At 40.5% G+C, this 17,139-nt stretch overlaps 1 protein-coding gene across 1 annotated transcript in view; it reads right to left on the bottom strand.

Annotated features, from left to right (window-relative positions):
* IGFBP7 (insulin like growth factor binding protein 7) overlaps positions 1-17,139 on the bottom strand; it is a 74,303-nt gene that overhangs the window by 650 nt on the left and 56,514 nt on the right. The window contains exons 2-4 of the mRNA XM_068542877.1: positions 10,144-10,253; positions 1,435-1,551; positions 650-776 (exon numbers count right to left, since the gene is read on the bottom strand). Of these exons, the coding sequence (XP_068398978.1) occupies positions 650-776; positions 1,435-1,551; positions 10,144-10,253 (354 nt within the window). The remainder of the gene's footprint in view (positions 1-649; positions 777-1,434; positions 1,552-10,143; positions 10,254-17,139) is intronic.

Below are 17,139 nucleotides of genomic sequence, written 5' to 3'. Positions count from 1 at the left end.
TTCGTACCACAGCTGAGTGATCCACACAGTGGAATGGTTTTGACAAATGCTGACAGTAAATTTCGTTATTTTTGGCTTAAGGAAAAACCAATTCAGACATCAGTCTAGTCTAATAGAACTATATAAATGTAAAGTAGCATTACTCTCATACCGCCAGGGTGGATGCTTAAGAGGAAGCTTTTGACAGTGAAGTGGATAGAGGCAGAACAGAATTGAGTACTTGCCAATATACTCTTTCTGGTTTTTTCTTATAAAAGCTCAAAGTGAAGGACCAGAATTGTCTACAATCATTTCCTTTTAAATGGGAATTTACTATAATAGTCACAACACCAAGGAAAATGCTGTGAAGATAGAAAGTTATGGGAAATATAAACCATTCCAATCAGGTTTGACTCTTACGTGTGAGATAAAGTGAAAGCATCTGAGTCATAATAATAGCATCATAATAATAGCATTCCATCAACCACTGAATGCTCTTTTGGAGCCAGGCACTCTGCATTTTGATTACATACTTAATGCCCTTCCCTTGTGGATTCCTAACATCACAGAATTTCATTAAGAGTTATGTCTGATACTTTCATACTTGGTTCTGTCCTTTATTAAACAAAAGCACTTGTCATTTAAAATGGTTATGAGATTTATTACCTACCTTTTTTCACTGGTATTTCATGTAAGGCATCAACCACTGTAATTTTTGCTGATGCCGAAGCCTGTCCTTGGGAATTGGATGCGTGGCACTCATATTCTCCGGCATCTTCCTTACTAAGAGGAGATACCTGTGAAAGAAAAAGGATCTTTAGTTTCTCTATGGCAGTGAACTTTTTTCCTGTGGCTTCAATTAGGTCATTATTTCATAAGTTTCCTAACATGACCAGGGGTTTCATAGCAAAGTATTTCTACTGCTAGAAACAGTGCAAGTCTTGTGTTAGGAGTAATTATATAGTTATCATATTTGGTCTGCCAGGAGGATTCCTACTATGAGGTCAAGTTGTCATGGACAACTTTAGGTCACAGTGCATAGGTTAAAAACAGGATAGGTGCACATATCCTTGTTTGAGGGAGACCTTGGTGTAGGGTATGTGATCTAAGTACTATCCATGCGTGTCCATGGCTATCAGAGGTCAAGTAAAATAATCAATAATTGATTAAAATAATGCTTGGGTCATTAGTTCCCTTTGAGGATTTTGCTTTGAACTCTTAGGGGAAAAAAAAGTTGGTTCTCACTTATTTTTTGGTGGTTTCCAAAACATCCTAATAAACCCCAGCTGTTTGTTTTTTTTAGTTTCCTTTGAAAGAGAAACAGCTCGTGGTAAGGCTGTTCTAAAGAGATGTGGAATGGCAGGCGAATACTTTGAGCCTGGCAGTACATCGGGCACCTTTGGTTTGCTGTGTCTGTTCCTAAGAGTGAAATCCTTGCTAGCTCTTGGTACTCACCAGCACCCAGCCAGTTACTTCATGCTTTTCTGGGCCACCCCGGGTCTGAATGGCCAGGTTGTCTCGGTCACCAGGCAAGAGTTCTGTTCTTTGAACTCCATAGTGACCCCTTTTAACCTGCAAAAAAAAAAAGGCGGGGGTGGGGGGGGATATAGTCTTGAGTTCTCTGCACTGAATCATCAACTTGGAAGTGGTCAACATTCCTAGAATTGCACAGGGTATATACATCAGACTTTCTAACTGGATTAAACCCAGCAATTTCCATATTACCCTTTCCTGAATACTTATGTAAAATATACATTCTTTTTTTTACTTCTTCCTGTCAGTTTCCCTCTAAGCATGTATATTTTGAATTAACGTATTTTTCTGCATTTTGGGGGAATACAGACTGTCACACTTTCCTGCCACTGGCTACCATCATTAACGCATGCCCTCGTAAATTCTGCTTCTCAGTGTTGGGTCTTGTTTGCCATATGCCATTTTGATAAACTGTCACCGAGTCCTAGGTTTGATACTTGGGACCTTGTGTAAGCGCTCAACTCTTGGGACTCTTCCTGCAACAGCCTCATCAATGGAAAATAACAGGTTGAGTCCAAAGCCAATACCATTACTTTGTTCTGAGGGCTAAGGGTTCATCAAATGATTTACTAAAGACCTGAGAGCAAAAACGCCTGTCAAGTACAAGCTGCTGTCGTCGTCCTCTTACGACAAAACTTGCTATCCCTGTGCATGTCATGATGAGATTCAGAAAGATGAAGTAAGAAGAAACTCGGTTTCTTTGGCTTGAGGCCACTAGAGAATACTGTCCTACTTCCCCCCTCATTTAAAAAGGTAAACTGTGTTCATTATATAAACTTTGGAAAATGTATAAAAATTCACAGAAGAATAAAATTTACCTGTAACCCCTCCATACATATACATTTAGCATAAATTTCTAGAAGTGGAACTGCTGAGTCACAGTATAAATATTTTAAGGCTTGTGATAATGATGGGTTTAAAAATATATATCAAAGAATACATGAAGCAATGTTTGTTTATTCCATCCCAGCCTTCAAGAGTTAGGTTGATGTTTATTGATATTACCTTTGTAATTAGAAAAAAGGATTTACAGTCTCAAATAGGTAGTTTTCATTTTCTTTTATAATTAAGCAAATCTTGAGTTAGATCATAGTATCTAATTTTTTTTTTTTTTTTTTGACACTTTACATCAGAGTTGCTTCTCCTACTTGTGAGCCCACTGCCACCACATGCTGTTACTAAGCTGTTGTCTCAGCATCAAACCCACCCTTTATTCTTCTGCTTCATGACACCAGGATTGGCACTCTGCAAACCATGTGGAATCTAGGCCAAACTCCTACTCTATAAAAAGTACCTAGCATTACTGATTTGGAATGCCTGGCTTTCGCCTGTTTGCTTTTCTTTTTTTCCCTGAGATTTCCCCATATTGCCACTATTAGAGAAAACCAGGTATCTCAGTGTTTTTCTCATATGAATGTTATAAAGACAAAACAGATAAACTCAATAGGCATCTTTTTCCTTCAGTTCCCAAGTTCCAAGCTGGAAGAAATGGTTTATACTAGTGCAGATCTTGAAACAGTTATTTAAAAATGATTTTAAATGATGGTTTTGGTATTTCTCTTTTTTTTTAAATAATGGTTTTAAGTATTAATTTGATTCATTGGCTAAAGTAATATGTCTCTGGTCTTTATATATTGAATTTCAGAATTCTTTAAAGGTTTTGTATGTGACCAAAGCAGAAAAACACTACCACGTTGAAACAGTGAATCTTAGCAACTGAGCTGTTGTTCCTCAGCTCATCTAGCTCTCAGTAAAGAGCATTCTGTGCCAATTAACCTGACCCGCTGTGTGCCAAGAAACTGTTCTTGTTAAGTATTTGATTGGAAAATGAATGTTTATATTCAACAGAACTCATATTTTAATTAACATATTGTAAAAAGTTTTATATCATGTAGGAAACATACAGAAGTGCAAAGAATTTTTATGTGGCAAATGTTTATACAAGCAAACTACTGCCTCACTTATGTAAGGGGAGTTTGTTGATAAATACATTTTTGGTTTGAGAAAAAAAGATGCAGGCAGAGCTGAGAAAAGTGATTTCTAATACAATTCTACAGATCTGCAATGGGCTAGAAGTTTGTAGGGTGGAAAAAACTGCCTAGAAGTCACTGCTCACCATAGAGCCTCAACTAGGTGAAGAATCAGAGGGAGACCCAGGAATTCATCTCAGCCCTCTCTGGTTGTGTTTTAGCTGCAACAAGCAATAACTAAGAAAAAGGTGCCAATGACTACAGAAACAGGATGCATTAGTCTGATTGCTACAGGTTGATAAACCTCAAGCATTCACTGAATTGCAGGGATCATTTATGCAGCTTAGAACATATTTGCTGTGCCTTTTTGGTGAAGTTTCAGAATTTTATGATGAAATAGAATACACAACTGTTAAAATTTTAAGCTCCTCAGACACTGTAAACAAAAGAATTGGTTGGCTAGGAAAAAATATTTGTAATACATGATAAAGGGTCAGTACCTCTAATGTACAAAAAGCCACAAACTGATAATAAGAATCAACCCAATAGAAAAATGACTAAGGCTACGAACAGGTAATTCATATAAAAGAAATTTCAAATATAAAAATATTCTCAATGTAGTCAAGGAAACAAAGCAATAATGAGATGATACTTCTACCCATCATTAACAAAAACTAAAAAGAGTGGTAATATTCAGTGCTGGTGAGGATGCAGGGAAATGACATCCAAACATTGCTGGGGAGAGTGTGAACTGCTACAATCCCTTTAGAAAATGATCTGACACCACAGCAATCAGACAAGAAAAAGAAATAAAAGGTATCCAAATTGAAAGGGAAGAGGTAAAATTGTCATTATACTCAGATGACATGATTCCGTATACAGAAAACCCTAACTGTCCACACAAAAACTACTAGAACTGATAAAAGAATTCAGCGAGATAGCAGGGTACAAGAATACCATACAGAAGTCGGTTGCATTTCTTTATACTAACAATGAAGTATCAGAAAGCGAATGTAAAAAAAAAATACCTTTCAAAATTGCACCCCCAAAAATAAAATATTTAGACATAAACCTGACCAGGAAGGTGGAAGACATATGCTGAGAACTATAAACCATTAATAAAGGAAACTGAAGATGATTCAAAGAAATGGAAAGATATCCCATGCTCTTGGATTGGAAGAATTAATATTGTTAAAATGGCCATATGACCCAAAGCAATCTACAGATTTAATGTGATCCCTATCAAATTACCCATGACATTTTTCACAGAACTAGAAAAAATAATCCTCAAGTCTATATGGAACCATAAAAGACCCAGAATTGCCAAAGCAATCCTGAAGAAAAAGAACAAAGCAGGAGGCATAACCCTCCCAGACTTCAGACAATACTGCAAAGCTATAGTAATCAAAACAGCATGGTACTGGCATGAAAAGAGACATATGGATCAGTGGAACAGAATAGAGAGCCCAGAAATAGACCCAAACACCTACCGTCAATTAATCTTCGACAAAGGCAAGAATATACAATGGGGAAAAGACAGTCTCTTCAGCAAGTGGTGTTGGGAAAATTGGACAGCCGCATGTAAATCAATGAAGTTAGAACACACCCCCTCACCATACACGAAAATAAACTCAAAATGGCTTAAAGACTTAAGCATAAAACAAACCATAAAACTCCTAGAAGAGATCATAGGCAAAACATTCTCTGACATAACTCATACCAATGTTTTCTTAGGTCAGTCTCCCAAGGCAATAGAAATAAAAATAAACAAATGGGACCTAATCAAACTTACAAGCCTTTGCACAGCAAGGGAAACTATAAAAAACCTGAAAAGACACCCTACAGAATGGGAGAAAATATTTGCAAACAATGTGACCCACAAGGGCTTAATTTCCAAAATATACAAACAGCTCATACAACCCAACAACAAAAAAAACGACTCAATCGAAAAATGGTCAGAAGACCTAAATAAACATTTCTCCGAAGAAGACATACAAATGGCCAATAGGCACATGAAAACATGCTCAACACTGCTAATTATTAGAGAAATGCAAATCAAAACTACAATGAGGTACCACCTCACACCAGTCAGAATGGCCATCATTAAAAAGTCTACAAATAACATGCTGGAGAGGGTGTGGAGAAAAGGGAACCCTCCTACACTGTTGGTGGGAATGTAAATTGATAACAGCCACTATGGAAAACAGTATGGAGATTCCTTAAAAAACTAAAAATAGAATTACCATATGATCCAGCAATCCTACTACTGGGCATATACCCAGACAAGACTGTAATTCAAAAAGATACATGCACCCCTGTGTTCATAGCAGCACTATTCACAATAGCCAAGACATGGAAACAACCTAAATGTCCGTCAACAGATGAATGGATAAAGCAGATCTGGTTCATATATACAATGGAATACTACTCAAGCCATGAAAAGAACAAAACAATGCCATTTGCAGCAACACGGATGGATCTAGAGATTATCATACTATGTGAAGTGAAGTAAGAAAGAGAAAGACAAATACCATATAATATCACTTATATGTGGAATCTAAAATATGACACAAATGAACCTATCTACAAAACAGAAACAGACTCACGGACATAGAGGACAGACTTGTGGTTGCCAAGGGGGACGGGGTTGGTGGAGGGATGATGGAGTGGGAGGTTGGGATTAGCAGATGTAGGCTATACTCAGATATATAACTGAATCACTTTGCTGCACAGCAGAAATTAATACAACATTATAAATCAACTATAGTTCAATTTAAAAAGAAAAGAAACCAGACAGAATTCCTTGAAAACAGGAACAAGTGAGATTAGCAGAGTGCATAACACACTGTAGATAAGAAATAGATGTTTACTGTATTGAGGGTACTAAGGAGTGCTCTAAGAGGTACACTGCCTCCAACTTGTCAGATTTTTTAACATTTTCATAATTATTAAATGAGGTGGTAAAGAATTTTTTTAAAAAAGAAGAAAGTAATCTGACAATGTCTATTAAGACTAAAATTAAATAAATCTTTTGACTTAGTCATGTATCTTTTGGGGGAATCTATCCTATAGGGGAAAAAAAGGTGGTTGCATGTAGGATATGTATACTCAGATATTTAAGGCAGCATTATCTAAGGTGATGAAAAGTTGGAAACACAGAAGCTGTGTTTATTATGGTACATCCACACTTGGAATATTATGTAGTTCTTGAGAAGCAGACCTGGAGGGATGCCCATGAAATATTTCTTGAGAAAAGCAATTTCAGAGTAATTGCGCACTACATCCCCACCTCACCCCGCACACTGGGAATATGTGTTTGTATACATTTGGGCATGAATAAGGGTATAGAAAGATAAAAACCTGGGAAGTTCGCATTGGTTATTTCAAGGAGTGGAAGGAGGTGGGAGGCTATTATGAACTCTTTCTTTATACATCTTTGGATAGTTTCTCCTTTTTACCACAATCACACACACACACACACACACACACACACACATATATATATATATATATATTTTTTTTTTTTTACTAAAAAAAGAATATTCTTAGAGGTCATGAAAGCCCTAATCTGAAGAAATGTTCAGGTAGGAAAAGAATAGAAAGCCTTAATCTCAGGAACATCTAAATGTTTGGAAGGAATTCTGGTGTTTCACCTTCCCTGTAAGCATCCCTCTGACTTACCAGGGTTAAGGTAAATTCAGCTATTTCAGTTCATTTCCCTATTTCAAAATATTTCCCTTGGAATCTTTATAGGCTAGGGATTTTCTGAAAAAAACCTTGGAACTTGTTAAGGTCACATGGTAAGTCCTGGCCAGGATAGCACGGACCACTCACCAGGCTGGGCCTGCCATAGAACTGTCGCTGTAGCCTGAAGTGTCTCGGAGAGAAGGCTCATCCTGTCAGTTCTGCTGTTGCTAAGAATCCTTGAGCAAGAAAGACATGCTACCTTCTTTGAACCTTGGTTTAACAAGTGAGGATTCTAAGATTCATTTATGTCCAAAAAGCAGTACTGTGCTTAAATTGGCTTAGACAGGTGATCTTAAATATAAATCTGTATCCTTAACAGTTTGGTTACAAGGAGAGTGGGGCAGAAAACAAATGGCCTGTTTTAATTCTTTAGGTCAGTGACTCTCAAAGTGCTTTGACATGGTCCATAGTAAGAAATATATTTTGCATTGCGATCTGGAATATACAAAGGAAAAGTTTTAGGAAATACCTTTACTAAATGTACCTTTACCTAAGACATTTTATGTTCTATTTTTTATTTTTTAAGAAAATGCTCGTGTGATTCCTACATTAAATTCAAGACTCACTGATGGGTCATGGTCTGCAGTTTGAAAAACACTGCTTTAGGTCATGCATGTGGCAAAGTACATTATGAAGGTGGAAGAAAATCAGCAGAGCCTGGCAGTTGGGCTTTTGTTTGTTTTGGCAAGTCTGTAGACATTTTTTTTTTTCTGTTTCTTCCTCCCCACTCCCACTCCATCCATTCCCACCCTCCCCCCGAACTCCCCCAGTTGACAAGCCCTCAGGGAGGCCCATGGAATCTGTCCCCATAGGATCCTCAAGTTTAAAGGAAAAGATTCCTGAGGCTAATTTATTCCCTGGTATGTGTGTACGTTAGCTGGAGGGATAGGCAGAGCAAGGACTGAAGAAATTACTCTGTCAAGATCGGTCCTGAAGGTCACATGCCCTGGGGCGCTTGGGTCACCCCGGCTTCTCATTGTGTATCCCTAGAGAACTGCACAGAGCTTTTTATGGATATCCTTTGGAAAAGTTGTTCCTCACCTCTCCACCCCCTGGATCAAACCAGCAACCTCCAAATAAGCAATGAGGAGCATAAGCAGCTTTTGCTGAAGGCCAGGAGGAACATACCCACCGGCTGCATTTTTGCTTTTCACTGCTCCTACCTCCCCTTTACAAAAAATAGTTTACTGAGGTAAAATTTCACCCCTCCCTTGAACAGACGTTCTGGCTGTAAAGGACAGTAATAGCACAGCTGGTGTCATCTCTGCCCACCATCTCCCCCCCCCAACCCCGCCCCAGGGAGGTTTCAGAGTCACCCTGACACCGCTCCTGCCAGACGGCCACATGGGGGACCCAGAGGTTAGCAGGTGACCCAGCCTGGGTCAGAGCCCTTCAGCGGGAATTCTACAAAGCAGCAGGGAGAGGAGGCACTTTCCTTCCTCTGGGGTCTTTAAACATTATAATGTGACCTTGGAGCTGCCAGTGACACTGTGGCCTATAGCATGGAGGAATCTTTCTGAAGTAGAAGGAAAAAATGATACCCTTACATTGAGATCAAAGAGCCAAGAGTTAGAGTTCTGACCCCACTGTGTACCTGGATCCAGCTGCCCTTGAGGCTAGAAGCTTCCCCCCCTCCCTTTTTTTTTTTCTCTTTTGCCTAAACTAGTGTGAAGTGAGTTTCTACAACTTGCAACAGAAAGAGTTCTGACAATGGGAGCCAAAATCCCTCCTGGAGTTCTAGAAGTTGCTCCTCTGGTCAGACACCAAGCACACAAGATAATCAGGAGAGACCATCATCCACCTTAGAGCTTGCTGGAGAAGAAAAGCAGCTGAAAAGGGGCTTCTTGTTACGCCTTTTAACTGAAACTAGATTTCCCTTTTGTTAGCATGAGTTTGATGATATTTACCCCACAGACCGTTGTGAAACTTAAGTCAAAAGGTATAAGGGCAATAATGTAAAATAATGTACAGTATGACTGTGAAGTATTACTTGATCTGGCAAACGAGTGTTTTCTCTTCCCTTCTACAGACACACTAAGAATATGTTGTCTTTCAAATATGAAGATAGCTATACGAGATAACCACTCCTCAAAGGGAAACATGTTCAGGAACAATAGCTAACATCTCCTGAGTGCTAATTATGTACCTGACAACGGGCCAAGTGATTTAGCTGCGTTACTTGTAATCTTTACAAGAATTCTATGCCATGTTCATCATGTGGAGGAAAAACTGACACTTAGAGCATTGTTTTTCAATCTAGGGTGGCTTTTCCCCCAGGGAACATCTGATAATGTCTGCAGGCATTTTTAACTGTCACAGTTTGTGTGTGTGTGTGTGTGTGTGTGTGTGTGTGCACATGCGCACCTGCTGCTGGCATCAGGTGGGTAGAAGCCAGGGACGCTGCAAAACTACTCACTGTGCACAGGGCAGCTGCCACAACAAAGAACCATCTGGATCAAAATGTCAACAGTGCTGACGCTGAGAAATCCTGGCTTAGAGACAACCCAGCCAACCCGCCCAAGGAACTCACAATCTTAACTTGTAACAATGTTACACTGCGACACACATGCACACACACACACGCTCACGCTCACATATGCACACACGCTCACACTCACATATGCACACCCACACCCACACTCAGAGGGTGGGATGGATGTTTAGCATCATAGTTCTTCCAGCTCCTAAGGCTCCCTGCTCAGGGACTGCTAACAAAAGCAGGGCAGGGACTATTCTGGAGGTCAGTAAAATTGTTTGATAGATCCAGGACAGGTGTCTGGAAGACTGTCGGAAGGCCCTGAGTTTAAGGAACAGCAGGCACTGGACTGGCCGAGGACTTTAGGCTATTACTACCCTGTGCAGCATAAGAGGAGCCGGTCAATCGAGGGTATCTTCTGAAATCTGGGCCACTGACCTTGTTCCAGATGAGGACAGGGGTTGGGATTCCAATGACCTCGCAGCTCAAGTACACCTGGGCGCCAGTGACATTCCAGATATCCTTGGGGGGCGTCACGATGGAGGGACCTATAAGAGAGGGCACAAAGTCAAACCATCCTTTTAAGCAGTCTTTAACATCCGTCAGCGTGCTAGTAACCTGTAAGTATTACTAGGAAGCAAATACCTCATTATATTTAGGAGGCTATCCCCTCTGTTGATGACCTGAAGCCAATTTCAAAGACCAGACCTAGCTTACCCCAGCCACCAGCAGGAGTTTAAGCTATTCTTTGGTGATGCATACATCTTGACAGTCAAAAAACAATTAGGAAGAAAAGCATATTGCTTAACAAAATTTTCTTCTCCCACGAATCATGCTTAAATGAGTTTTAATTTACCAGCTGTTTTGCTTATCTGCGACTTTCCAATTAATATAGTGAAATTTTACTCCCCAAATAGTTAATGTTTTTCTTTTTTATATACCAGTATTTCTGTTCGGGGGGGAGGGGCAACAAACAACCACTCCTTGGTTAACGTGCTGGACACTCATCCCATCCACTGCTAATTCACAGTGCCTGGTTTCAGGCACCAGGGGCCTTCAGAGAGTCCGCGTTAGAGGGAAGGAGAGCCAGGAGCCTGGGGTGACAGCGCACTACTTCCAGAACCGAACCTGGCCTGAACCCAAAGCTCGACGCCATTTCTTCAAAGAATGAGTTAATTATTCCCTGTGAATTTCAGCTCTCCACTGCCTTGGGTCTTCCAGCTGAATAAAATATCTAACTTTAGGGTCATCTTGCATCACAGTCCTGGGAAAGGGACAACCTCCCCTTGGGGCCTGGAACGTTTTCTGGCATAAGCAGCATTCAAAGGGCATGAAGTCTCCCCTTTTGCAACAGGCTATTTCCAGCCCACGATTAACTTCTTGAAACAGAAAGGAAATGATAACAGCATGTAAGATTTTTCCCACTCATCTAAAGTATTGGAAGCTGATTTTTAAAAAATCCCTCAGGGTAGTTTTATTTTTCCCCTTTGTAAGAATGTGCAAAACAAAGTTTTGAAAGCTCTAAATATATTTCGTGTTTCCTTCCCTCTAAACCCTAGGTCTGAAAGGAAGCGTCTATCTTGGCCAGGAGTCTTGGCTTTTCTGTGGCAAACATGGACGTGGTAAGCACAGTGGTGCTGTGTTTATGTGTGTTGCTGGCTCTGTCTCCGATGCTTCCTCGTCTGTCCTCACCAACACAAGGCCCCACAAAGGGCAGGGCAGGGCAGGGCAGGGCTGGGCCTCACTGCATCCCGGGCTTCCTCCAGGGCCCTGGGACCCCAAGAGCTTGGACACCACAGAACCGGATCTGGCTCACCTCTGAGGGCCCCGAGAGACTGTCCTCCTTCCCACACACGGACTTGGTGGGATGAACTTAAAGCTCGGAGGGTCTCAAGGGAGTGTTCTGAGAAAAATACACCAGTGTTCAGAGATTGGAGGGGCTCGGGAACAAAGCTGCCTCTCACGTAGCAAAACCACATGAGGAATGCAAGATTCCTGTGAGATCTGTGCCTCAGCCTTGTGACAAACCACTTATTTCAACTCGCAGCCATCTCTCTACAGGCAGAGCAGGGAGCAGAGTTATCCGTCTTTGCCAGGGGCAGATTCTGGAGAGCACACGGAAGAACTCCAGCCTAATTTTCTGTCACACATCTTGAAGACATGCTATGGATTCCTCTGACAGCCTAATTTTAAAACTAAGATATTCTTTTTTTAAAAAAATTTTTATTTATTTATTTATTTAGCTGCGACGGGTCTTAGTTGCGGCACACGGGATCTTTTGTTGCGGCATACAGGCTTCTCTCTAGATGTGGTGCATGGGCTCCAGAGCATGCGGGCCTAGTCGCCCCACGGCATGTGGGATCTTAGTTCCCCGACCAGGGATCGAACTGGCGTCCCCTGCACTGGAAGATGGATTCTTAACCACTGGACCACCAAGGAAATCCCAAACTAAGATATTCTTTATTTTACTTATTTATTTATTTTTGGCCACACTACGTGGCTTGCAGGATCTTCCCTGACCAGGGATTGAACCTGGGCCACCACAGTGAAAGGCTGGAATCCTAACCACTAGGCCACCAGGGAAGTCCAAAACTAAGATATTCATAGTTTTAATATAGTCTGATTTATCAAAATTTTCTTTTATGATTAGTGCTTTTTGTGTCCTGTTAAATTTTTTTAGCGTAGCCCATGGCCCTAAAGATCTCCTGTTTTCTTCTACAAGCTTTATGGTTTTACCTTTCACATTTAGGTTTGTGGTCCATCTTGAATTAATTTTTGTGTATGCTATGAAGTAGAGGTCAAAGTTCATCACTCTCTCCCCAAAGGACAACCAATTGTTTTGGCATCATTTGTTGAAAAGCCCATCCTTTTCCTACTGAAAGTGGTGCCTTTGTGGTAAATCCATTGATCATAGATGTGTGAGTCTTTTTCTGGATTCTCTATTCTGTTCCACTGGTCTATGTGTCTATCCCTGTACCAACAAACATGGTATGATTTAGAATTAAATGTAATAAAACTGAAGCACTGAATGGAGAACAGAACTGTTTTATCTCCCTGCAATCCTCTCCTTATTCCATGAAGCAGAACATTTCAGAAGGAGCAAAAATTCTTTAAAAACATCTGAACCTACCCAGGACTACTCTGGATGAGAGCCATCACCAGGGCGTTCAAGATTAGGATGAATCATGCTGTGAGTTCCTCTTTCTCTCTCCCAACTCTTGAAATACATATAACACCTTGGGTGGATGGGCTGAGTCGATATTTGGACCATCCCGAGAACATAAATAATTTTGTCAATTCTGCTACCAGGCAATGCCTAGAATTCAACAAGATTTGCATACCACAAAAATCTGTATTACTCACTGACCCCTGTTGAGTTGATGGGGTGGAGAGGCAAAGGAAGGGCCATCAGGACCAGTTTGCTGCACATTTACAAAAACCCTTGCTACTTCAGATGTCCTTGAACAAATGTTGACCCACAGAGACACCAAGTGGACACGTTCTGTATGGAAGTGAAGGATGGTGAAAATATGTGGGGCTGATACGATGGCAGATCCAACAGCACTGCACCCCGTCCCCACCCTAAAGAACCACCATCCCGCATACTCCATTGACAAGCAATTTCACTGCCAAAATCACCTCAAATTGCACGTGTACCATGCAATTCAATTCCTGAAGGTTCTGTTCTACCTCAGGAGAGCAGCTGACAAAATGACTCTTTACCAAAATAATTTCTAAATCTTTCCACGTTGCCTTTTTTCCAAGAAGGCCAAAGCAGATCCAGAATTATTTCTGTTTTTAAGGATAAAATAACTTTTTAGTTCATTCTGAGCTCATTTTTGGGCAGAAAGCTCAAAATCAGCCCTTGAGGCCAAGCCAAGGGTAACAACATTGCCATCTAAATCATACACAGTGTTTGGATTCCACTTAAAACAAGTCACCGAATATTTAAATGTATAGGGACAAACACCAGAATAGGTTCAATTATTTATTTATCCTTGCCTTTGTTCCAGTAAGGACTTCAGGCTGCACAAACATGTGTCTAGCAGACATCCTGTACAGATTAACTGCCCACTGCCTCTCTCCTCCCCTTCCCCACTGTGGACAACCCCAGGCAGCAACCAAGCTGTCACAGTGATGCCTGGTGGCTGAGGTGGGGAGAGTCCATCCCAAGACTTTCCCCACCTCCAACTCACCCTATCTTTCTGTCTCAGATGAATGTCCCCAAACCAGGCTACTCCATGTTCCATTCTTACCTTTCTCAACTCAGTTCTCATTCAATTTCATTCGATCTTTCTCAGCTCTCTAAGTTTGTTTTCTTGCTCCCTTATTTTTTGTACATCTTGCCTGGTAAACTTAGGTGGTCTCTTCCTTTTAATCAATCCTTGCAGAGAAAGAGGAAGAAAAAGAAGGGAGGGAGGGAGGAGGTAAAGGAGAAGGAGAAGAAAGAGAAAGTGAAATAAAGAGAGCCAGGTCCTGAATGAAACTGTGTAAGGAAGAAGAAAGTTTTAAGTTTGGAAGAAAACTAAAATTCAATCTAAGGAACCAGTGTCACCTTAAAACTACCTGGAAGGAGTCAGGTTCTGCTATGGAATGCCCACCTAAGTCTACATCCTCCCCCTCAGACACTCTTAATTAAATTCTAGACAAATGACCCACAGACCACAGATTGCTTATTCAATTATAACCTAAAATTAGCTATGGTCTGAAAAATCACTAAAGATATAGAAAAGGAAGAATTGTCGATGGATTTAAATTTGGAATATTTCAATTTGATTCTGAAGAGGTAAAGAAGGGCAGTTCTCACAAAACACGCAAATGTCATGAGAAAAAGACTCTGAAATAGAATTAATTTTGAACTTGATGAGAAATTGATTCAAACTGATCTTACATAAAATTGTAGGAGAGGACAGAGTTAAAATTTGTTATCCTATAAAAAGCATGGGAATAATATAAAAGAAACATGTGAACAATTTCCTAGTCTCTTACAGAGCACAAAACACTCCCCAGACATGACCTGAGATGCCCTCACCATGTTACCATTAAAACAAACAAACAAAAATACCCAAAGCACTTTTGGGAAGAGAACACTTGGCTCTGGATCCTTGTCTACTGCTTATAGCCAAGAGACCTTGGACAAGTCACTTACCCATTTATACAGAAGAAACCAGGGCAGGTCTAAGAATTTTCTTTTTGGGTTGGAAGTGAATGTACCCATCATGAATGTGTCCTAGAGCACAGTCATATGGCATCTTTGACATCCATGAAGTTTTGAGGCTCCACTGCCTGGTTCTGGGAGCTCTCATTCCCTACAAGTCAGTCCAATGCACCACCTCATCTACCTAAATGCACTGTACATGACTCATAACAAAGTTCATTCTCCCAGTGATGAAAAAAACAGAGCTTGATTATAAAGGTATCAGTGGCTACCTAGTTAGCCAATTTTTTAATCTGGAAAAGCTGCACAGAAGATGTTAGGAGAGGTCACGTTTTGGAGCTAAATACACATACTCCATTGAACCTGGGAAACGGTCAAAAGTCAAATTCTCCTTAACAGTCAATTTTTGTTCAATTTTGTTGATATCCTATTCAACCACATTTGTTTTCATTGTTGCTTTCCCATGATCTCTCCCATGTTTACCCTACGAATTCATTCTTCTTTCTTATTTCTACCAAAACTCATTCTCTGCTCCTACCATTCACGCTCACTCTCTCATTACATGCTTATTACCACTTCTAGAACCTTTGCTTATGCTGATGCACTTGCCTACTTGGGATGTCCTCCTTCCTCTCATCTATTATCTATGCCCTACCCTTTATTTGGAGCTCTAAGGCTGAAGTTTCATCTCCTTTTTGACTTTTTTTTTTTTTACAGCTCCAGTTTGCACTTATTTCTTCTCTGAAATCTTGTTGAGTTCAGAGTTAGTGCCACACAGCTTAGTCCATCATTATTCTCTAGTGCTTTCCTTAGCAGGGCTAACTGAAGATGCCAGTGTCCTGATAGAGTCATAACTGAGCTAGAAACTCTGGAATCAGATGTGCTTCGTGTTCATTGGGAGGAGGGTCAGACCAGATTGTATGTAGTGGAAAAAGGGCAGCAGTCAATTCAGAACATAACATGACTAGTCATACGGAACTAAGAAGATAGCCACTATCTTGAAAATATACCAGTGTACACATTTGCCAAGGTACCTAACCAAAGTGGTGCTATAGTCACTTCTTATTTATCAACTGGAAGATTATTCACTGTGACTTTCTTTAATCTTCCACTTGACTTCCTCTTGCCATAAACAAGGTTTCTTGGCTACTGCCCACTCAACAACCAATTTGTATACAATCACGGGTGTAAAATAATTTAAATATATATTAGCCAAGAAAGTTCCAATGAGAAGGGTAGATCTGCTGTAGGGAAACGATCATCAATCAACCTCACATCAAAAACAGGGTTTCTGCAATATGCTGTGTTATATTATTCACATTATAGCTCTCACTGAGTACTTATTAACATGGCTAGGAGAGTCGAGTATAAAGACTTCTCCAAGTTATGGTAGATTTGCAAACCACACTCATCTTGTCTCTTAATGATGCTAGGTCCTAAAATAGCTCACAGAGAGTATGTGCATTCATACCAAAAAAGGAGGGTTTAGGAACGAAGTGAGACACCACATATGGAGATAGAGTTCAGACAACTTGGCAAAAATCCCCAGATTGGATTCCGATAACACATTGAAGGGAAAAGCACCAAACAAAAGTACAAAATGGGAAAAGAATAGTAGGAAGGCACTATGGCCAAGAGGGGGAAGGGGATGAAATATGTGGAAACTTCCTGATATTAACTAAGGGGAAGCAGGAGCTGTATGGCTAATTAAAGGGCAGAGCCATCTGCCAAGGCAAGTCATTTCGGGAACTTCTAGAGGTGCGGTGATACAGCAGCTGACCCTAGGTATGAGAATCTGGCACACGGTCTCATGGGTATCAGCTGAGGACAGTAAGGGCAGGAGAAAAAAGTACTAAATCTTAAGCACAATAGGCCAGATTTAACTTCAGGGTTTTTGTTTAAGGCAAAGTCATCTCGTTATGGTTGCTACTGTTGGTCATTTACATTTTAGTGTGAGTGAAGACCCAAAAGTTTATAATGATGGGGTTCTCCCAAACACTGCTGGGGGTAAAAGTATGTAAGAAATGCTTCCTCTTTTTCGGATACAATATATTGAGGTGGGATGGGGAGGCTTAACACATATAGACTGAGATTAAAATGCTAGGAAGGTAATAGACTGCTCTACCACTTCTGAGTTACGTGACACTGAACAAGTTATTTAACTTTTCTCAGTTTATTCATCTGTGAAATGGGATAATACCTAAGTCATTAGATTTTCGGAAAGATCAAACAAGATACAGCAATTAGCACAGTACCTGGCATGGGGTAAACACTCA

Source organism: Eschrichtius robustus, chromosome 4 (genome assembly GCF_028021215.1).
Source record: "Eschrichtius robustus isolate mEscRob2 chromosome 4, mEscRob2.pri, whole genome shotgun sequence".
NCBI classification, from domain to species: Eukaryota; Metazoa; Chordata; class Mammalia; order Artiodactyla; family Eschrichtiidae; genus Eschrichtius; species Eschrichtius robustus.
This window is presented reverse-complemented; position numbering and strand designations above follow the sequence as displayed.